Source organism: Gobius niger (assembly GCF_951799975.1).
Source record: "Gobius niger genome assembly, chromosome: 1".
Taxonomy (NCBI): Eukaryota; Metazoa; Chordata; class Actinopteri; order Gobiiformes; family Gobiidae; genus Gobius; species Gobius niger.
This window is the reverse complement of record NC_136852.1, coordinates 46,496,590-46,520,407: the sequence shown is the minus strand read 5'-3', so window position 1 is coordinate 46,520,407 and position 23,818 is coordinate 46,496,590. Positions and strand designations below refer to the sequence as shown.

General features: G+C 43.1%; 2 protein-coding genes across 2 annotated transcripts; one reads left to right on the top strand and one right to left on the bottom strand.

The window, feature by feature from the left end:
• Nucleotides 1–3,720: 3,720 nt before the first annotated feature.
• bmp10 (bone morphogenetic protein 10) lies at nt 3,721–6,054 on the top strand (the record flags this gene model as incomplete). Its single annotated transcript, XM_079561213.1, has 2 exons — nt 3,721–4,157; nt 4,997–6,054. The coding sequence occupies exons 1-2, from the start codon at nt 3,755–3,757 to the stop codon at nt 6,052–6,054; spliced, it is 1,461 nt and encodes a 486-aa protein (XP_079417339.1). The 5' UTR covers nt 3,721–3,754.
• A 12,348-nt stretch (nt 6,055–18,402) lies between these two features.
• On the bottom strand, nt 18,403–23,091 carry ch25hl3 (cholesterol 25-hydroxylase like 3). Its single transcript, XM_079576095.1, has 2 exons — nt 22,559–23,091; nt 18,403–18,926 (listed from the first exon to the last, which is right to left on the bottom strand). Exons 1-2 carry the CDS (start codon nt 22,990–22,992, stop codon nt 18,569–18,571), a joined length of 792 nt encoding a protein of 263 aa, XP_079432221.1. The 5' UTR covers nt 22,993–23,091; the 3' UTR covers nt 18,403–18,568.
• Nucleotides 23,092–23,818: the final 727 nt, after the last annotated feature.

Sequence of the window (23,818 nt, the reverse complement as noted above, 5' to 3'; positions counted from 1 at the left end):
GAAGTGTACAATCAAAAAAATAATAAGTTTGATTTTGAACTGAAATAGCCTAATGATCGTTGTTAGACAGTATTTATAACCTTACAATAAAATTGGCAATGCTTTCCAAGCTGCTTTAGAATAAAATGTACCTCTGGGCTCACAATACGTGAAAGCAAAATAGCAAAGAAATGGTCCAGCAGCAAAGTAAAAAAAAAGAAAAAAAACTACGCAGTGCAGGCCATGCGCTCGTTAAGTAGTAGTTTCATTTTCGCTTTTACTCACACGGAGGATAAATCAGTGGGAGCAGCGCGTGTGATTAGAGGCTCGTGTATTGGGCAATGTTTTGCGTGTACTTTTTTTCGGAGACAAAGCTTTGGAGACGGAATGCGGCCAGCACTGGATCTATAATGAACCACAGCCTCGGTAACTGCAGGAGAGACTTAAACAAAGACACGCAGAAGTGTTTTGGAGGATGTATCTGTACCTGTACCTGTGCGGAGCGTCTACAGCTGCAGTTTAGGGTGAGTGACGATGGCACACATCGCCCTGTTTGGATGCGCGCGCGCACACATACACGCGCACACACCGCCCTGTTTGGATGCACACGCGCACACATTCACGCACGAACGCACACATACACACAAACGCGCGCGCACACACACACACACACACACACACATCGCCCTGTTTGGATGCGCGCACACGCACGGCAGTCAGATCTCGGGCACTCGCGTGGTTGTGACGGCGGATCAGCCCCCAGCACCAACCACGCACAAACTCAGTACTGTCGCCAGGCTTCCTGGTGTTCCCAAACGGTCTCCCATCCCAGTCCTAACCAGGGCCGTCCCTGCTTAGCTTCAAAGTCGGTATGGGAAATAAACATGGCGGCGCCCAGGCGGCGGCCATTGAGATAGCGTTTTCTATTATAGATAGATGGCTGAAAGTCATTTCTGCTGGCCAACATCACGCGTGTGTTTTTGAATATTGTCACCACTTTTGGACATATTTTGAGGAAATATTTAGATCCTAGTGCATTAGTGCTGGATGACATGATTTTGAACTTTGTGACAATTTTTGTTCCGTGTGAATTGGCATTACAGAGAAACAGGCAATAAAAAAGACTAGAAATCTGCATTTTGACAGTTACCATAGTTACTACCATGGAATTTTCAGCTGCTCCACCTCAAATTAAACTAAAGGCTCTTTAGAATGCAACCTATACAACCTATACTATCTCTATGATGTAAACAAAAACTGCTAGCTGGCTAGCAGTTTTCCCAGTTTCCCAGCACACTGAACAACAAAACAAATTCTATTCCACTACTAGAGAGAAATAAAATCACGTATAGGGTATTTTATATCAATTTTCTAATTTGTCTGTGAAAAAACCTCTACCATTAAATGGCACCACCGCATAGCCCTAGTTCAACACATTTTAGTTTGCTAAGCACGTAGCTTGGCCTATGTGTACGTTTAACAACACTTCAATGTCTGGAAAGAATTTTCCTTTTGATTTACAAAATCACTTACAAAAGGTTTGCATTACCTAAGTTTGAGTGAACAGGATACAATGTGCTGAGTTAGCCATTTTCTTAGAAACATTTTGGCTTGGTTTTGAGTGTTGAAAGCGTATGAGACCATGCTGCAATTTATAGAAAAAGATTACAGTCAAAACATCTGGATTAAAACAGTACAATATTTTTTATGGTCTAATTTCACTCCAATAATAGTAACCATGGCCTCCTAATGTTTGACTTTGGCAGTCTCTGTAGTCAGTAATAAGGACCATATGAGGGGACAGTTACTGTGTACCAAACGACAGTGTCTTTATCAAAACTGCTCTTGTCTGTCAGGAAGATGTGCTAATGTGTTTTTGCAGTCGAGCCGAAGATAAGGACACGTCTGTCAAGTGTCAGAGTGGCAGATGAATGGAGCAGCCAGGAAAAGCAGTTCCTGGCCTCCTCAGTGACGCACCGTAAGCAGAGTGTATCGGAGGGTCACAGTAAACAGCCCAGGAATGAGGGACAGTAGATGGTAGAGGAGAGTGAGAGATCAGGTGACTAATACTGTGATTATTCAGGTCTGACGACAAGTGTCAGTGTGTGCAAACAAGACAAGAGAGTGGCATAACAGGGTAAAGACAGGAGGCCGGATCCTCACATCGAACACACTGTAGAGGGCTGCAAGAACCAGTTGAACAGAGATGTAAAACAAAACAATAACCTTATTGTGCTTCTGTCAGTTAAATGCTTTGCACCTGTAGCTTTCATACCTTAAAGTAAAAACAGAAACTCATCTTGGTAATGTAAGTGCTTTACTGTCCCCATAGGGAAATTTATCCTCTGCATTTGATCCTTCGATGCCGTTGGGGCAACCCGTAAGAAGTAGTGGCCGACTGCAGTGCAACGCCTGGGGACCCATCTCCAGATGTGGAGCGAGGCTGTTGGTCAGTATCACCTGGCTGGAGGATTCACTTATTGTGCCTGTTTTTAGTGGTGGAGAAACACAGAAAGGCCCCAGGGGCTGGGATCGAACACGGGACCTTCTAGCTGCGCTAACCGTGGTGCCACCTCCATCTTGACCCTTGCCCACAAGTAAAAAACAAACACCCTAAATTAGTGCAACAGATTTGCTCAAAATAGTTGGTTAGCAACTCAGGTTTTCAGCCATATAACGGCCCTTAATATCCCATCTATGTGAAAAATCAAGTTTAAGATATCAGAACCTTTTTTAAGCCTGAGGAAAGTTCAATTCCATTGCAATAAATAATGATTCTTAGCTTGTTCTCTGATCAAAAGAAGGTCTTCCTGAAAGTGAGACACACGATGGTGCAGCGGTTAGCGCTTGTGCTTCACAACAAGAAGGTCCCGGGTTCAACTCCCAACTGGACGGGGCCTTTCTGTGTGGAGTTTGTTCTCCCTGAGTCTGCGTAGGTTTCCTCTGGATACTTTGGTTTCTCCTACCACTAAAAGCATGTACAATAGGCCAGAATGATGAGAGTGTGTTTGAGAGCGTGCATGGGAGACAACGGATCAAAATCAGCCCATGGCTACAATCCGGAGGGGCTTGCTCATTAACGTGCACTGTCTCAACCAAATAAACCAATAAATACAATGATGGAACATCTGGCTGAAAATGTTGTTTGGAAGTTAATATGACAAAGACACTATGTTGATCTTTGATACAAACTGTTTTTACCAACTCTTGAAGTCACGGGTTTCATTGATATCTTTTCACATTGAATGCACAAAGTGAGCTGCAGAGAATCAATCAGGCCCAAACAGGAGCTCTCAGAGCCCATCATTTACAACACAAACAAACAGATGAAGAAAATCAACTGTGGAGCACCCACCCAAACCCAAACCGCTCGTCCAGAAGAAGGAGGCTGAGGCTGGTGTTTATAAGATCCTCATTAAGGAAGTGGTGAGATAAGGCCACACGCTCATGTGCATCGCACAGTGGAGCTATGCAGCCTATCCTTACAGATAAGGCCAGAGGACTCGCTGGGACCAGGCAAAACTCACAGAGAACTGACCAAGGCACATCAGACATGTGTGGCCCAGACTGCACCAGAGTGAGCCCACCCTGTCACCAAAACCAACGCCCGCACACGCACTTCAAAAGGTGTGCACGAGGATAAATACTGCAATGCGCCTGATCTACTGAGGACTCGAGACACAACAGGCTAATCTCAGTGGACAGCTTTTTCATATTGTTGCTACAGCCCATTGACAGCCCACAGGGTGTCATCTCCAGTGTAAAGACTTCTCTCATGGCGAGCACTTGGCTCTCTGAACCGGTAACCCTCTGCAGCTCTAAGCCCGTGCTGTTGCTGTTTGTCACTGCTCTGCTCCGGGGGCCTCTTTGCTCAGACTGCAGCCCCATCCTGAGCACTCACCAGAGGCATCGGCCCGACCCCGGCCTGGGAGACGGTCATGGAGGGGTGGTGGAGGTGTCCGAGCTGGAGGAGGACGGGGCGGTGAACATGCAGATACTGGAGAGCCTCAAGGAGCAGTTTCTGAGGACGTTTAACCTGAGCGGCTCTGGGCCTCAGCTGTCTGCAGCGAGCACCAGAGAGGAGCCCCCGGAGTACATGATGGAGCTGTACAATCGATTTGCGAATGACCGCAACGCCTTGCCCTCTGCGAACATTATCCGCAGCTTCAAGAATGAAGGTAAGGCAGAAAGCTTTTCTGTATGTTATATGGTCTAATGCTATAATAGGTATGACTCAATAGATGGGTTTCAGTCACACGACATTCCTGTTTTCATATTTTGTTTTGAATTCTTAATTTGAATTATTTTTCAAAGTAGGAAAAAGACAAATCAACTTGAAATTCTTAATGGTTTATTTCTTAAAGCAGTGATTGAGGCATTATTTTTATGCAGGTCTTGAGCTGGACTTTCTTTATGTTTTTGGATTGGAAAAAATGATTGAAGATTAAAAATATTCAATCTTTTAAAGACATAGGTCAAGGCTCTGCAGTGCTTTGAATCTATAAAGCCAGTTTGTTTTATTTGTTTATAGCCACAACTAATCAAATGTATGTTTATTGTGAATGTGAAGAATCAACCATTTCAACCAAGAACTAAACAGGGTCAAAACCAGAACTTACTGTACACCATGTCTCAATGAGGACTGGCTATAGGAAACTATAGACTGTAGATGCCTGACTCAAGCCTAACCATGCTGTCAGATATATTACTTTGGTAGGGATTAACCTTAAGAAATGCTTCCATAAATATATTATTTGTGAAATAAGATAAGAATAAGAATAAGATTTGTTGCAGCTGCAGAGTTCTGCTGTGGACATCTGGACTAAGTTATACACTTGAAGATATTTTGTCTTTTATTTACAAGACTTTCTCAGTTCCTTCTGTACGCCTGACTTTATTTACTTTTGTGATTCGAGAAACCCTCTTCAATAAGACGTGAACCCTCAGTATATATCCCCCACGGTCTATTTCCGTGACTTAACAATATTAATACAACAATATCTTGTATCCGTTCCAGATCCGTCCCCGAGTGTTATAGACGCTGGAGGCGCCCGTCGCCATAAACTGCTCTTCAATGTCTCTGTCCCGCATCATGAGAGGGTCACAGCCGCCGAACTGCGTCTCTACACCCTGGTGCAGACTGACAGGCACCTCTACGCCGGGGTCGACCGAAAGGTGACCATTTACGAACTGGAAACTACTGAAGAAGCAACCAACGCAACAGAGGAGGAGTACGAAGACAGAGAGGAGAGAATGAGGCGGGACACTGAGCAAATTCACCTCACGGAGTTGGCGTCCCGGCAAGTTTTCGGCACTGATAACGGCTGGGAGGCGTTTGACCTTACTGATGCTGTCCAGCGCTGGAGGAAATCCGAGCATGGCACAACGCATCAACTGGAGGTGCAAATCGCGAGCGTCGAGAGCGATGAAAACGTCCACAAACGGGTGAACGGAAGCGACAATTCGATTTTGCAAGACATGAAGATCGACACGAGCCCAGAGGAGAAGCACAAGCCGCTGCTGATTGTTTTTTCGGACGACCAAAGCAGCGATCACCGAGAGGACAAGCGCGAGTTGAACGAGATGATCGACCACGAAACGTACAACATGGTGCCTCAAAACGAAATCTGGAACGATCTGGAGAAAAGCAAAGATCTGTATGAGGATGAGGCAGAGCCAGACGAGGAGGACTTGATCCAAATGAGGTCCAACTTCATCTACGACACGGCTTCTCGGATCCGTCGAAATGCCAAAGGGAACCACTGCAAGAAACAGTCTTTGTACGTGGAGTTTAAGGACATTGGTTGGGACAGTTGGATTCTGGCTCCCGCCGGTTACGACGCCTTTGAGTGCACCGGTGTGTGCTCTTTCCCACTGACAAAGCACGTAACACCCACTAAACATGCCATCGTCCAAACATTGGTAAACATCAACAGTCCGCAGAAGGCATCTCGGGCATGTTGCGTTCCCACCAAGCTTGACCCCATCTCACTCTTATACTTGGACGATACTGGAGTGGTCACCTACAAGTACAAGTACGACGGTATGGTGGTGGCTGAGTGTGGATGCAGATAGTGCAGGCTTTTACGAACTTATGAGCTCAGAAATGTGAAAGCCGACTATAAGCTGAAACCACCAAACGGGGGACTCTCTGGACTTTACAAAGAACCAAAAGTACCGAAAGTACTCAAAAAAAAAGCTTTAAACGCACCAAAGTGAGGCCAGTGGAAAAGCACTGAGAATGGTGTTGTTGTTGACAGAGTGATAGTGAGGTGTGTCCTCAGTGAGAGTGGCATAGCTCCACATTTCCCAAAGGCAGAGTGAGCGGCTGAAGCAGCAAGCGCAGACTGGTGGGAACCGGAGCGCCCCCCTCACTCCCCCTGACAGGGCCTTCCTCTGCACTTATCTGTGGCCAAACAATCATCAGCACTTCATGGGCCCGAGGCGGCCTGCAGCCTGGACTGTCCTCCTGCTGCACGGGCCAGTGTTATCAGCCCCCGTGTTTCCACTTCACATGCCTCTGCTCCAGCCTGAGCCCAGTGATATGAGGTGCAACAGAAACATGTGGCACCATTGAAAAGTATTGGTTTGGGACAGAGTCCCGGACAGGACAGGGGGGCAGGGGTCACCCACATTCTTGAACTCAGCCCAGTGACCCAGTCTATGCCCCAAACATACCTCCAGCCTCTGGTTGGTCATCCATCACTTTTATCAAGGAAACACTTTATAGACAGTTTCTTGAAGTCAACAATGTGAGGGTAAACTCCTGTGCATTTGATACCTCTGCTGCTTGTGTCAAGTTAACAACTATTTATTGCATTAATTTATTGATTTTTACAATGTCTTTATTTTTATGTGACAGATATTTTATTATGACAATGCTTATTCAGCAACAAAAAGTTATGTTGGGGAGAGAATTTTTGCTATTCTGCAGCACGGCAATCACTAAATGCCTCTGTGGGCACTGCATTATAAGTGCCTGTTGTTTTAGGAACTAGTAGTTAAGATCTTGACACAGTGCGTTGTTGAAGTTCGGCTCATTTTGTCTGACAGTATCAGTTCACAGGTCACAGTTCATGAATGTCACGCAAACAAAGAATGGGAAACGCAGTGCAAGGCGCGCTAATGAACAAAATGTATGGTCTGTCTGCGCTGACAGCGTGCAGATGCCAGTGCAGCTCTGATGGAGAAACTGTAATGTGCAAATAAAACAATGACAGATCCAGCACAGCGTCTGTGATTCATTTAAAAATGCTTAATATGTTACAGACACTTCATTGTGCGTTTGATGAGCCAGGCCCATCATATTTAAGATTCAAGAGATGCACCATTACAATCAGACCAATAGCGGGATATCGGGCTAAGAAAGACAATCCATCAGTTTGATTATCTTCATTTGGTTTTCGGGAAAGAAAAGAAAATATCACATCAGAGAATGTGATACATTAGACTGCCATGTCCAGGAAGAGACAGTAGTGACTAAAAATGGGGAAAAAAATCTGAGGGCAAGAACCTCAGAACCAGCAGATCAGCTATTTAAAGCTCACTAAGTGAATATTTGTGCTGTTGTCTGTTCTCTGTCAAAATGTCTGAAAATATGATGAAATGGGAAGTCTATTGGGCCAACTGATAACGAACTTCCTTTTGGTCACTCTGCTCTATACGTTCAAACAGTAAACAACATGGCAGAAAACATGCATCCAGTATTACCCTGTACAGAGTGTACCGTATAGTGACGCAGGCCGCTCATGGGACGCCCTGCGAACGTGTGTTTCGGTGGGTGCCCTCCTGAGTCACCCCGTCGCTGACGTGGGGCAGTAATAGAGGCTGATTACTCCCCCTTTGGGACGGTTTATCTCTCCATCTCAATTCATGACTTCCACCCAGAGCGCATCTCTCCCTGCTCCCGCAACTCTATGAAAACTGGCCCTGTGTCTTTCAAGGAACACATTCAGAGAGAGAAAAGTAACACTGTCATTAAACGTCTTTGTGTGAATATTTCATAAACACGACCGGTTTGTGTGCCAAGACGTTCAAAGGAAATACTGGTTTTACTGACAACAACTGCAATTTGTTCATTTATTCACACACACAGAAACAAAACAATGTATGTGATGTAAAAGATGCAGGCCCCCCGTCGCTAAAGCTCAGAAACTGAACTCTGGAGGTTCTTAGCTTTCAAATGAAGAATGGGACACAGTGAAACGTGTGTACTCATGTAGCTTGGGGTTACTCAAGTTCATTTGTAGTTAACTTAAACAGAGGTGGGTGGAGTAGTAAGTAAGAGTAACTAAAGTAAATAATTTTACTCAAGTACACTTAAAAAGTATTGGCCCAAATAATTACTCAAGTAAAGCAGTAGAGAGTAACTGTTTGGGTGTAAAAGTGTGATTCATGTTTCAGTAGTGGCATAAATGAGAAACATGAAATAATGTGAGAATTTTCATGTTTTAAAAGAAAACACTATAAAACATAAAGAAATAATTAGGAAGAGTTCTGTAAAAAAAAATCTATTTTATGTGTCAAAATAAAGACTTTTTCCTTTTAGATTTACTCATAGTGAGTTATTATTATTATTTTTACTCAAGTAAGAAACAGATTTTAATATTACTCAAGTAGAAGTGAAAAGTACTGTATGTAAAAGAAAAAGTAGCAGCAACTAGTAGTGAGTAGCAACTAAGAGTGCATCCTACAGTCATTACCATCATTATTTCAAATTAAATACATACAATTATCAAAAAACAATCCATGCTTCTCTTTGTTCTGAAGGCTAAAGCTAATGTTTGATGAGCACCTTCACTTAGCTCATGATGATGACACTTAAGGGACTAAAATGTTGGTCATCGTAATGATATTGCTAGTTTGATGGCTTGCTATAAGTGCAATAAAATAAGCAGGGTGATTTACCTGGAACCATCTGAACAAAGAGCCCAAGGTTCACATTTTTCTCTTTACCGACATCGAGACTGGACACGTTTTCTTCTGTGGTCTTGGTAATCCTGCAGTTCATGACTGTGTCCTCTAGAGGGCACACAACATAAAAAACATGCGGCGCCCAGTCAAAATCTCCCTCATATTTGCAGACAGGAATTTAGAACAAGTTGGATGAAGATTTTTAGAGAAGCAGGATCTTGAATTAATTTATGAATATTATCTTATCGACATCTAAACTCAGCACAGGCGCAGAAATTAATGCATTTTATCTGTTCAACTGCAATGACCTTTGACATCCACCACAGCAAACTATCCCAGTTAGCAGTTAGCACTAGCCCCTACAGTCATTCAACCACCTCGTTTTCTACCAAACTCACATGTGATTCTAACTGTAACTCATAACGGACTTGGATCTCACCTTTCTGTTCATAATTCACCCATTCCTGTCATCATCAGCAGAGCGCGGACTAAATATGTACAATCCATAAAACATAACCCAAAACCCAAAGATGTAGATTATATATTTGATCCTCTTTCAAATGAATTTTTAAACGCTCTTAATTGTGTGGCTTTTACTCAGCATGTCACACAGCCGGCTCACGACAGAGGACACACCCTGGACCTGGTCATCACGTATGGCCTGTCCACTGGCGTGTCCTGTGTCGTTGACTTGGCTGTCTCTGATCACTGCTGCGTGTTTTTTAAAATCATCACCTCCATCCAGGACCTCCTTGAGAACTGTAGGGAAGTGCCATCTAACCCCTGAAGTGGCTGCACGTTTTATTGATGTTTTAGGCAAACATCCTCCCATGGTTTTACCTGCACTCTGTGATTTTATTGTTGATGATTTTAACAGTAGGCTTTAATCTGCCCTTAACTTGGTTGCGCCTCTAAAACTAAAACATATACAAGTTAAACCCACGCCTCTGTGGAAAAATGAGGGGAAAAAAAGAAATTGCAGGGTGCTAGAAAGAAAATGGAGGAAAAATTAAATTACATTCAATTAACAAATTTACGCCGAACAGCTGAAAACATACAGTAAAGCAGTCAGAAACTCAAGAAATTCATACAGTGAGGCCCACCACATGTCTTCTAGACCCGGTCCCAACTCTGTTTTTTTATGGATCTTTTAGAGACAAGCTTTAAACCATCATGAATTGCTCTCTTCAGACGGGAGTCTTCCCTGCTGGTGAGGCCCCTGTTGAAGATTTTTTTTTTTTAATGATTTTAACAATTTTAGACCGGTATCCAACTCACCATTGTTAAGCAAAATTTTTGAAAAACTTCGTGCTTTCATTACTGCACATAATGTCCTTGAGAAATTCCAGTTTGGCTTTAGGGTAAACCACAGCACCGACACCGCCCTTTTGAAGATTTTAAACAAGTTTAGATTAAATTATGATTCTAAAAAGTTGACCGTGTTGGTTCTACTGGATCTGAGCGCTGCTTTCGATACAGTCGACCACACTATTCTATTAACTCGTTTAAAACAAATCGGCCTCTCTGGTGCTGTACACAAATGGTTTACTTCCTACCTCACAGACAGGACGTTCATGGAAAGTGTGGATACCTGCTCCTCTAAGGTCCATAGAATTACATGTGGTGTGCCCCAGGGTTCAATTTTATGCCCAGTGCTTTTTAATCTGTATATGCTCCCTCTTGGTGATGTCATCAGGAGACATGGGGTCGACTTTCACAGTTATGCTGATGATACACAGTTATACATCTCCATGTCTCCTGATGACACCAGGCCAATAGATGCACTTTTTAACTGCATTTTAGATATTAAATCCTGGATGGCAGAAAACTTTCTCCAGCTTAACCAGGACAAAACAGAAATGTTAATCATCGGCCCTGAGGCCCAGGGAGAGAGACTTTTACCCAAACTACAGTCACTGTCTATTAATCCTTCCTCACAGGTGAAGAACCTGGGTGTGATTTTTGACTCTGAGCTGGCGTTTATTCCACACATTAAGAATATCACAAAGATAGGTTTTTACCATCTAAAGCAGACCTGGGCAAAGTACGGCCCGCGGGCCACATCCGGTCCGCGAGATGATTCAGTCCGGCCCATAACTTGTAGGGCATAAATTCATAAGCATGTCAAAAAAAAAAGTAAGTCTCTAGCTCATTCCTGTGCGGAGTTGTGATTTTTTTTTTTTATTACCAGAGTGCTCACTCCAGCCACTAGGGGGCAGATTAAATAAGAATAAAAGTAAAGAATTCCACAGGTGTCCAGCAAAGGGCACTGGCATAATAAGATATAAAGATATAAACAACACATTGTGTGACTTGCAAGTGGGAAATGGACAGTCTGCCCCTGGGCAGCTGTGGCTACAATAGTAGCTTACTACCACGGAGTGCGGAGTGAATGAATATTGACTACAATGTAGCAGAGACTTGTGACACAGGCTTGTAAAGTGTAAGCCGTTTTTATGAGGCTACAGTCCTGCCAGGCTCATCATTATAGATTATATAGATATAATCTATAGATATTGAAATAATTTATAGATATTGAAAAAAAGTCCTCAATGTATTTTCCCAATCAAAACATTTTTTTTTATTTTGGAGCTTTTGTTCATGGACCCCAGCGATACACTCCCGATATATTATACTTATATCCCGATATAAGTTTGAGTTATTGTTGGTGCGGCCCTCCGACTCAATTCAGGCTCCTCATGTGGCCCCTTATGAAAATGAATTGCCCACCCCTGATCTAAAGAGCATAGCCGAGTCCGCCCCATTCTCTCTCGGGCCAACACGGAGACGCTCATGCATGCTTTTATCACCAGTCGCATCCACTACTGTAATGCCCTGCTTTCTGGTCTTCCCAAAAAGAGTATCTCAGGTTTACAACTTTTACAAAATTCAGCAGCTCGTGTCCTGACGAAGACCAGGAGGCGGGACCACATGACACCGGTTTTAGAATTGCTGCATTGGCGATTTTAAAGTTCTTTTAATGTCTTTTAAACGTCTTAATGGTCTTGTTCCTTCTTATCTTTCAGAATTGCTATTACCTTATGACCTTAACGGCCCCTTCGCTCCTCCGACAGGGGTCTCCTGGTTATTTCTAAGGTCAGGAAACCCACTCACAGCCACAGGGCACCTGTGCTGGTGCCCTGTGGCTGCAGCCGAAGTGCCGCTCCCGACGCAGACGGCTCCATGGTGTTTCTTTACCTGGTGTATCTGTACCCAGCCTTATCTCAGCCGTATGTCCATTGCGTCCATTGTTTTACCTTGAGTGTATGTGGTGTGTCTCTAGGGAGGTGTGTGGGGAGAGTGTGAATGCGACATTGATTGATTGATTGATTGATTGATTGATTGATTGATTGATTGATTGATTTAGCTGCTCCTATTCTTAACACTGTGTAACATTTTCTCAATAAATGGAATGAAATAGCATTTATTTTATTACTGATGTTTTTATTGTTGGAAAATTCACCCCAAAATGGCCATGTTTTTGCTGACCTGTTTGCAACTTGGCAGCAGGACGACTCCAGCTCATCTCCATGTTCACTGAAGGCAGCCAAACATGAGCTTTGAATAGTAAATAGGTTAGGTCCTTTTCCAAGTCCACTTGTTGATTACCCACAGACAAAATAGCCTTTTCTGAGTCCAGCTGGTCAGTTTGTGCCATAGATTAAAACAGACTTTCTTGCGAAATGTTATAAAACCAAGTGAGGGTGTAATGAAAAGCACATTTGCGGTTCAGGAGTCTGGTAACAGCTGAACTAGAGAGCTTTATTCCACAGAGTTTCACTTATTAAGCAAAACAACACTTGTCTTCTTTCCTTTGGTATCCACTGGAAAAAATGAATTAAGGTACAATGGGCCAGACGCACGGGGCGGCGCAGGCTCTTAGCGAATTATTTTCCGAGAGGCGACGCTATATGTGCCATTCGCCTCCGCCAGCTGTGAGGGGGCGTCACAAGAGGAGACGACTGCACTGATGGAAACACGGCTGACATTCACTTCCTCGTTTACATTGTGCTGTCTTGCGTTCTTTCTTAAGCTTTAGGCTCTCACAGGTCAAACTAAAAACTTTATTTACCCCATCGTGAGCTAAACGATGTTCACGTCTCGAGAGAAAAAGAGCTACAGCGTCCGCTGTGGCGCGGATCGGCCCGCGCTTGGCGTGAACACGAAGCAAAACAAAAGCACATGTTCACCCCACACAACCACTCTCCTGGACGCGGAGTCGAACTGGTTGGAGGAAAATGTGTGTCTCCACCCACTTAAATGCGCAAAGTCTGGAGTGGCAAGATCACAAAGTGCTCCTACTGAGCGCAAAATGCGTTTTGAGACACAAGATCGGGCCCAATATGTTGAATATGAGTTGGGTTGAACTAATCTAAAATAACATTTACATTTGAAGATAATCATTTTCCCCTTGAAATGTTACCAAATAATAAGAATTAAGAAAACATGCTTGTTCCACTAGTAATAAAAGGTTTTATCTTGTCTAAGACTGGACCGAATCTACTTTCGATTTCAAGCCAATTCATATATTTTCCCCCCTTAAAGTTATTATTCTTCAGCGTGTGTTATTGACAACTTTTGCTTTGCATGAGAAGGCTGTTCAGCATCTGAGCTCTGGGTCCTATCCTTGTTTTTGTAATCAAAATTAATTCTGTGGTTGGATCGAGTAATTGCTTTGGGGTTGTGAGAAAACTCCTCCACAGTGTCATCAGTTATTATCCACAAGTCAATGGAGAACTGTGGGTGTGAAACGGCCACTGAGGAAATGAGATTGAGCAACTCTAGTCCTTTTATAAAACCTGACTGAGCGCCAGCACAGATCCAGCTTCGATTCCCACATAATCCTGCAGGAATCCAGTGAGGAATAAAGTGGAGTTTGTGTTGATACTGGCCTTTTGTAGGACAAGAGTGCGCCAAGAGCCTTTGAAAGTGAGACACGAATTTCGGGCTTTAACAATGATATTCGAATGGTGGCTGTACCCGCTTCTGCAGAAACGGTCCTCAGCTCTGCTCTGACATGTGCTTTTGATTTCTTCAACATCAAAAATCCCCCGAGAGCCAGGGAGACTTGAGAGAGACGTGAGGAAGTAAATAACGATGTGGCCGCAGTAAAACAGAGAAACATGACTCTGACAGGCAACAAACCCCCCGGAGTCTGCCTTCAAAATGTCTTCTCTGGCCAAAAAAAAAGAGGTCACGTAAAGGAGGTGAGGGACTGGGGCAAAAATGAGGCTAAGGATTAGAGATGAAGTTTTGGTGGAAAGCTGTCATTTTCTTTCAAGGATGGTAGAATTGTGTCTTGTGTGCATTTACAATAATTTACACAGTTTCACATTGCAATGTACTTAAAAGCTGGTGAAAGGAGTAGTTCTCGATATGAGGGCCATTCTGCTGCAGTGGGCTCTCTAACCTGCAGTTTGAACATATTTCAGTCAGATCTTAACCATGTGCTAAGATCTAAAACTGTTGATAAATGAGGTGATTTGTGGTCATTTGTCTGTGTATGAGCTGCTTCAGTGTGATTGGTGCCATACCTCCCAGGTGAAAGCTGGCTTTGATTGTGTCTTATACCCCCAATGGGAAAAGAAACTGGACACGCAGTTTTGTTTTTTGTTTTTTTACCAGAAAGTCAAATGAAGCCAGTAGTGTTCATTTTGACAACATTTCAATTTAGTTTGAGTTTATTTTCACTTGTAAAGTAACTTTTACATTAATAATGTTGCATTGAAACATATTTCAATCCGGAGAGTGGTGTTTGTCAAAATCAGCAATTTTTTGGCCTGCAAGAATATAGTTTTGGCAGGCAGACCTCAGCAGATGACAGTAGGTGTTATGAATTGATGTCATTTTATTTGTCTGTTTGGTTGGGACAGTGCAGGCACGGCCACGTCGGATTGGAATTTCCAACACACTCTTGCTCAACCTGGTCTGTTATACATGTTTTAAGCAGTACACAGACATGGGGTGGAACATGCAAACTCCACTCAGAAGGGCCCAGTTTGGCCAGGGATTGAACCTGTGACCTTCTAGCTGTGAAGCACAGGCGCTAAGCACTGTGCTGCACTGTGCCACCGTGTTCCCATGCAAGAGCAGGTTAGTTAAGGATGTCTACTCCAGGAGCCTGGGGGCGGAGTGGGAGCTTGGAGAAGGATGAGTGACCGGAAAATCCTCCACTAGCAGAGGTGGTGGCAAGGCGGAGGTGGATGGCAGCACAGCTGGCCACGGAGGAGTCTGGTTAAAAAGCAGAATCCTTGGCTGAAGCGGAGGAGTGGTTGGCAATGAGGTGATGACTGGTTACGCAGGTATAATTAAATTTAATCATGCTGTTTCATGGAGCTTCCCCCACATGGACAAAGCACAAATTCACTCCCTTTGGTAGTGAATTTAAACGACACAAGACTTTTTCAAACGGTGCCACTGGAAGTTTTTAGCTTCTCCTTGTCATCTTTATGTATTTTCCAAAAGTCTACAAAAATATCTCTAGATTTTAGCCATAGTTTTAGTCATAATTAATTGCCTTAACAATTTTGTTTAAGTCTAATTTTATTCCACACAAACACTAAAAGCCAGTCATCCAAATTGAATTATTCTCAGATAAAAATGGGTAAACGGCAATAAACACACAATCAACTAATGGAGACAGCACTGCAAATAATTTATTTTGAAAATTATCATTGACCTGCTGCACTCCCAAATAAAGTAGCCCCCCTTTATTTTGAAACAATGCCCAGAGGCGTTTCTAAGGGAGTGATGAAGGGTGCTTAGCCCGAAACATCACGTCTTTTTGTGTGAGGACACATTCAGAATTTAGGTGCTAATTATGCAGTTGTGTGAGCTGTCTTTCAACTGCATCTGCTACCTTTTTTTTTTGACCTAGCACACTGCTTAGAAAGGGATGTGCGTGTTTTTTTAATTGTACTAAAATCTGATCGACCAGCCTATACTATATTATCTATTTAATATCTCATCAAACTTCAGATAAACATGGAGGACAATGCACTAAATTAGCTTGTATTGAGGCATGCCACCCTTGGCTGAGCCACCCCAGTAAAAAAAAAATTGAAACACTTGATTCTCAATAAGGACCTCATCGCCATAAATAAGAGAAAGATGTGTATTTATTTTTTTTACACACATGATAAAAAAAAACAATTGCACTGAAGCATTTACATGCATTTACGTTTTTTTTACACAAATGATCCTGCACATTACAATTTGCAGCATCTGCTCCAAACACTCGTCCGTTTCCCCCGTAGCTGCGCGATAGAAAGTCCAATAAATCCTACAGAACAGAAGAGAACAGAAGAGACCAGACCGCCTGTGCTTCACGGGGCTCAATCTGGTTCACATTATTGCTAGGGCCATTGTTGAAAGTCGGCTGTTGCGAAAGTCACACTAGATTTAGACTGTAGACATTTTCCATTGCGGTAAAGTATAGATAAACGTCACAGATTCTGTTACAGTAATGCAGAACATGAAGATTTGGATTCTGTGATAAAGTGATAGTTTGTTGAGCGCAGAGGGGCAAAAGGGAGATTATTTGAAGGTCATCTACAGGATTATATATATGTTATTCTAATAACAATGACCTAAAGTATCCCCAAACGTCGACTCTTAATGCGCTTATCAGTGACAAGAACCATTATCCTGCTATATTTATCCAAACAGGAGAAATAGAAACTATATCTAGAAGGGCATCCAGCATAAGTGCCTGATAATCATCTGCACAAGAAACATGATTTGTTGAGTCTCATGATACAAGAAAAACTTAGTTGAGATCATTGTCATCCCTGGACCTACAGTACCTTTTTAGAGCTTAAAGCTGCATTGTGCAACTTTTTATGCAAAAAAACCCACCTTGATATGTGTGCGTTATTGACCTTTACAGTGACCCAATGGTTGGGTCAGTCACTAATTCAGTTATTTTTTCAGATAAATCGTGAGTCTCAAGAAGAGATTAAATTTGTCTTTGTTTTAGGGCTGCAACTAACGATTATTTTCTAATCGATGAATCTATCGACCATTTTTACGATTAATCGATTAGTTGCTTGGCTATGAATGGTGTAGGAAAATTTTATTTTTTCCATTTTTTTATCACATAAAGCTAAAGTGGATCCGCTTGAGGACGTGTTGATGGAGTAAACTTAAAAGTAAATGTTTGTTGGAGGCTCTTGGTGCTAATTCTGCTTCTGATCGGATGAGACACAAACAGATATTCATGAAATTTACAATGTACAAAGTGGACTACATATACTTGCTATAAAAACAAAGTAGGTTTTCATCAAAAAATACTACATTTTCATGACATTTTTGCTCTATTTGAGTCTGTGTGAACCAGAAAACGATTAATCAATTACTAAAATAGTTGTCGACTATTTCAATAATCGATTAGCCGTCGATTAATCGATCAGTTGTTTCAGCCCTACTTTGTTTTATTGGTATATACGATGCCCATTTTCTTACTATAATGGTTTATTTTAATTGCATTCGCCGACACAAACTACTGAAATAAAGCATAAGCACAGAAATATAGTTGTTTCGCTCAATCAGGCCAGCTGAATTTATTAAAAATGCTACATTTGAACAAGAATCCATATCTGACACATTCAAAACAACTTACACGTGATTATATCTCTATTAGTGAATAAAACTCCTTCATTGATTATTCAGTAGAGCTTGCTTGCAGGAGAAAGTGGTCGGGTTGAGGCTTGTCCATAACTTTGTGCGTAATTACAGTTCTGACGCACCGAAGATTCCCCTAAAACACATTCCAGCCTGGGCTTGACTTAAAATGCCCTCCATTGTTCATAGCATTGTCCGAACTTGTCCATTTAACATTTCTGCAGACATCCAATACACATTCATTCGATAGAGTGCATGTCTCTTTGGTTACAAGGTGCAAAAGTGCATGAAGGCTTTAAGAAATGTGGCGGTGGGTTGGATTCCCACGAGCTGCCGAGTCTTTGTGTGGAGTTTGAGGTTCCTCCTTTAGTGTTACGTACTATGCGAGTTTTCCACGTTTTCAGTTGGCTTGTCGGAACTCCTGACCAAGAACCTGGCTCAGTTTGGATCAGCAGAAGAGTCCTGGAGACGCAGGAGGATGGCTCAAATGCAGAGGTCACAGTTCCCTGTAGGAAACACGGCGGTGCTTCTCTTAGCTGCGGCTTCGCTCTGCTTTTGGTCGAGCATCTACTTTCTTTACCATCAGAGCAATCTCAACTTTGGTCAATCTCAATAAGCGTCACGGGAATGTATCACTTCCTGGTTCGCAAGACACTTCTTTGACGGTGACGGTGTCTGCTTTTGGATTCTGGTGGAGACGATGTACGATTTTGAGTGTTAAATGACGTTGGAGTGGAAAGCCTTTTGTGATTGAGATTCGAGATTTATTTCAAAGGTCTGGTCATGTCTATGTTTATGAATCAGCTTTGCATGTGTTAGGTGTGTGTTACTGAGATTGACCAATGTGAGCGAAAAGCTAGTTCTCTCCTCTTTGCACAACGGAGCTGAGACCAACATAATTTACATTCTCAGTATGTGCTTCATAAATGGCAAAAACATGAACTGAACGATCCATATCTTTTAGTGTCTTTTTCCTGTTATGGACATCATTGTGAGCTACTTATGAAAAGGAATGTATCTCGGGAATCATAGTCCATCGATTCCTCGACTCTGCTCAGCATCTGTACGTCCCGAAAAGCCGGTCCCAGTGCGTGAAGTAGGGGGCGTAGTTCCCGCTGTGCTTCGCGTGGTGCTGCTGGTGGAAAGGAGCGCCCCCCAGCCCCAAACTGGGGAGCAGCCTGTGCAGGCCCCACGGGAGGTTGTAGCCGCAGTGATCCTCCACGGCCAACCAGCTGTTGAGCAGGTGGAAGACGGTCTCGCTGAGCGGGTGGCAGCCCGCGACCCGCGCGCTGACCAGGGCCAGGACGAGGAGGGACAGGAGCTCCAGGCTGCTGGCGTCCTGCGCGGCGAGGGCGAGCGGCGCCTTGTTCTTGTGGTGCTGCTGGTGCACAGTCCGATAGAGCCGCGGGAATCTGCAATGAATCAAGACATACGAGACTGTTTAGGGAAGATGAGGCAATGGAAAATGACTGTTGGCAAGGATTTACAAGACGGGAATGCAGCTGTTATGGAAGTTGTGAAAACTACTGATAATCATCTATGCGCCTAGTAGTTATCAAGATCCAAAGATACTGTATATGCCTGCATGTCTTTTATCTAACGTAAAACAAACAGACAAGTAATGCACAACGATTAGATTTGAGTTATTTGGATTAGATTGCCGTTATCTACGCCACGTTTTCAATATTTAAGAAGAAAATAAATAAATTGGTCACATTTCCAAAGTGTTTGATTTGGAACCTGCCTCAAAGCATGTGGCAGATTGCCAATTTGCCAAGTCTAAACTTGTGTCAATTGTAGGCTATAATCTAAATAAGCTCCTCAACCGTCATTAAAAGTCTATCAACGTAATAACGGATTTATCTCCATAATACATCTGGAGAATATTTGTCTAAGAAATAAGGCTTTGGGACACTGGGAACAGGTTTGGAGACCCGATATTTGTCCAAGTCATAACCATGAATGATGATCATTTATATAAACATTTTTTATTATTTGTAACGATAATGTTGTCTATGTTATGGTTAGTGATGTTATTAATCAGCATAGCTCATTAATGGCGGCACTATGGCGAGAACACCCAGACTCTTCATGGTCTGTTTGTTTGTCTGTTTGTTTTTCGCATGTGCATGTTTGTCTGTTTTCCTTTTTCTTTCTTTTTTCTTCCCCCCTGTTAACATATAGCGGGGCAGTGGTTGGAATGTGTGCAGGAATGAGTATGAGTATGAGTGTGAGGGTGAATGGAACATGTGACCCGGGCAAATATGTGGGCGAATATGTGTAAGTGTGCAGGTAGGTACAAAAGTATAAGTTTAATATACATCTAATATCTGTATTGATATAACGTATTGTTGTAAACTCAATTTAATAAAAATAATTGGATTAATCCTAAAAAAAAAAAGTCTATCATGCGCTGTACCACCATTTATAAAGACCTGCCTCTTGTCACGAAATGTCTTATTTTTTGGTGAGCATTGACTGTCCTGATGATTTTAATGTTATATTCTGTACTAAACAAACATGCAGATTGATAATGGATGAATAAGCCACATTTCTTTAATACTGGCACTAGGGCGGGACCATCAATATATGTTCGGGAGATAGGACAGTGTTTAACTCACAGTGAGAGAAATAGTTTGCGAGCGCTTGATGATACGACGTTAATGTAAAGAAGAGGAGAGCGAAGGGGAAGCGCTTGTTGTTGTCAACCTCGAAGTTGCCCCATCTATAACCATTACTGTCATGCATGTCCACGCAGCGCTCCCATTGTCCGCCCGAGGTAGGAAAAAAAAACATAAACTAAACTTGAGAAATTCCCGGCGTTTCTTTCAAAAGGTGAGGCGCCATGATTAATGTCAGCGCAAAATCCAAAACAAGACCACAGACATGCGGGTCGAGAGGTTAACTGTTCCGAAGATTAGCCCTGCACAGTTATGGACGCCGTAATTACTGGAAAACCCTGTGTTCTGCTGGTTAAATCCTATTATGTGGGGGTCCAGGTGGGGGGACATTTGTGTGTAATTTGTCTTGGTCCAGCAGCGCGTTCTGTTCTGCAGTCGCTTATGCAACGATGTGCCGGTGAGAGCATGAGAAAGTGGAGCTGGAGTGTGTTAGAGGGCAATTAACGAGCCGCTGGTGGTCGTGTGAAAATACCACAGAGATCGAAACATTTGGAGAGAAAATGAGTCAGCTCAGTGCAGTTTTCCCAAGAAGTATTTGTGATTCGATTAGCGGTTTTCGGTTTTAAACCACGATTCGCAGTTGGCATTTTATGCGTTAACATTTGCAGAAAGACTGAAAGAGTATGAGCTTTCTGAGAACGTGTTAGGGATAGCTTTTATAAATGATTCATCGGGCTCACATGGATCACGTGGAAAGCATGGGTTAGCCGCCACAGAGTCCAGATCTTAACCCCATCGAGAATCTTTGGGATGTGCCGGAGATGGCTTTGCGTCGTGGTCACACTCTCCCATCATCAACACAAAGTCATGGTGACAGATTAGTGCAAGCGTATTGAAACAACGCCACAGTGAATGTGCGCTTAGAGCAAGTTATCTTTTTTTTGAGTGGGGCAGAGCACTTCATTAGACCCGTAGCTAGTAGAGCGGGTCGTCTTGTGTCCAGAGGGTTGGCGGTTCGAATCCCGCAGGTGCACAAGGTGTCCTTGGGCAAGACACTGCACCCTCCTTGCCTCCAGTGTCTGCGTACATCAGTGTGTGAATGAGCATGTGAATGGGTGAGTGGTTCCTTGATGTAAAGCGCTTTGAGTGCAGCTGGTAGAAAGGCGCTATATACATGTGATTTACATGTATCTGTGCAGTACTGTACATACAAAATGGAATAATGTGTATTAGTACTTTGGAGGTGCATAATGTAATAAGGCATCAGACCCTTACGCTTAAGTACCTCTACCTATACATATTATTCCATCGTATATTGAACTCATATAGGTACAAGTTATTACACTTTGCTACAAGCACATTACATTGTACTAGATTTGGCAGGTGCAATGTCAGGGGTAGTGTAAAATAAAGTGTTGCCAGAGATTCTAAGAATGATTAGCTTCCTAATAAAAACCGAGATGCTCAAAGTTGCTTTATATATACACGCTCTGTTATAATCTCCTAATGGCTACAGCTGCCGTGGGACAGACAGATAGAAGCCTGGCTGCTGATCTGGGCTGATGTGACGTTGAGTAAGCTTTGTGAAAGTCTGAATGTGAAAGCATGATCCGGTCTTGACCTTGAGGAAGGAGTAGCTTATAATGGGAGCAGTTCGGGCTTACACTCTGTCAGTTGTTGAAAAGCTTTTCCTCTTATTTCGGATTGATAAACACAGTCTGACAGCGAGTAATTCACATAATTCACCATTACTGTCGGCAATTGTTATGGAAACATGAGAGCTGTCACCAAGGCAAGTCCTTCTTCGACAGCACAGACGTCCAAAGCCAAACCGAAAACTCCCCTGGGGACAGCTGCCCTTCTACATTACGAGGCTGGTCAGCGCAGTGAACGACACTTCCTGATTGACCTGGACAGAGGTTGACCCCGTATCTGACCTCCTCTAGCGGCAAAAATCACACTGACAGACACATGTTACAGCATCTCCAGGAAAGCATCTTTGGCATCATCACTAGTGGGACAACATGTGTGATGGGCCAAGGAAGAACCGGGCAAGGGAGAGATGAACATTTCATTTAGATACAGACTTGGATTGAGGAATTTGCTATTTTGGCACAAAAGCACATAGTTCACACACAAATTAGACCCAGGGCGCACATTATGATACATTATATGCAATGAGTGCTGATATATCTATTAAAATCTTTCTTAATGTACTTAATTTCACTTGGAAACATTGAGAAAGTAGGACATTATGTAAACTGGCAAGCGGGCAAGTAACTCCATACATGACTGTGCAGAGCAACTTTACTCATCACTATAACAGTCAAAATAAGTCAGGGCAAGACAGACAAATGTGATCAGGCCAATGTCAACACAAAACAAACAGAACATTAGTCACTAAAGGATAAAGGAGCGCTTACCTGTGCATGGAGAAATGCCAGACGTAGAAGAGCGCGTCAAAGAGCAGAAAGCTGGCGAGCACCTGCACACAGAGTCCGTAGAGGGACGGAGCGCGCTGCGGCAGCACGGGGCTCCTCAGACCGCACTGCAGGAGCGCAGTGACCGGAAGCACCACGGTCAGATACCTGAGCGCAATCCTCCCCAAACAGTCCAACCACAGGCGCGCGCTCGGCGCAGGGACCGAGTCCGGCGCGATTCTCCACGAGCGGATCCGGGAGCTGACGCATGACAGCACGTCCAGAAAAAAGAAAGGCACGCACAGGAGCACGTGCGTGAGAAAGGCACAGGACGCGGGCATGTAAGGGGACAGCAGGATCTCCTCCTGACCCGCTCTCACAAAGTCCCACAGCCACTGAAGTAGATAGAAATCGTACAGTGAGGAAAAGTCGCTCATCGCTGCTTAGGGCATGGAGGGAATAAACGTGATAACTCTTCCAAGGGCTTAATATGATGTCTTAAAATGTTCCTTCACAGCACCTCCTTTACTCAGAGTCTGAACTCACTCACTTGCGATGCTACTGTGCTTACGCCTCTTTTATGAGCTAGGAGGGGCCCACATGGAGCAGCATGATCCGCCCAAATAGTTACATCTCCTAATATTGAGTTCCGCCACACGAAGCCCCGGCCTGACGGGAACCGAGGGGATTTCTGATTCTGAAGAATGGACACGAACAGCGGCGCCGCAGGAGCATCAGATAAGAAGAGTTAGACCTGTCCCAATTCCCACACTGCGCCCTACGCTCCTCTGCCAAGTGTGCACTGACGTCATTTGCAGACCTAAACTTAATAAAGTCGAAGGTAATTTTGTCCGTCCCTATGAAAAAAAAAAGTAGTTGTTGAGTTGACGTTAAAACACGTTAAAATAAATATATATTAGATATTAGTAATTTATTTGAGCTAGCTGTATAATTTTTATTTTAAAAGTAGAGTGGGTAACTAACTAGTAAATGGTAAGTTTTATGTTTGTATAGTTTTGTTGAAGTGAAAAGTTAAAATTAGATTTTAATGAATGACAGCCCAAAAAAAAGTATCTAAATTGTTGCACAATGTCATTTTGTGCAACACAATTATCTGTAGTTTGTTATTGTTTGTTTCTTATGCAGAGGCAGCTCATCAAATTACCCCAACGTTATTGGGTCAATTTACCCCATTATTTCTTCTTTGAAAACACCAAGATATACCGTGGTGTTTATTTAAAGGGGGGGTATTATGCAAAAATG

What these genes read in the sequence shown, in the direction of transcription:
- ch25hl3 (XM_079576095.1), bottom strand. Translation starts at nt 22,992, where the DNA reads ATGAGCGACTTTTCCTCACTGTACGATTTCTATCTACTTCAGTGGCTG. An exon ending in TGGCATTTCTCCATGCACAG is followed by an intron (nt 18,927 to 22,558) that starts GTAAGCGCTCCT and finishes GATTCATTGCAG; the next exon opens with ATTCCCGCGGCTCTATCGGA.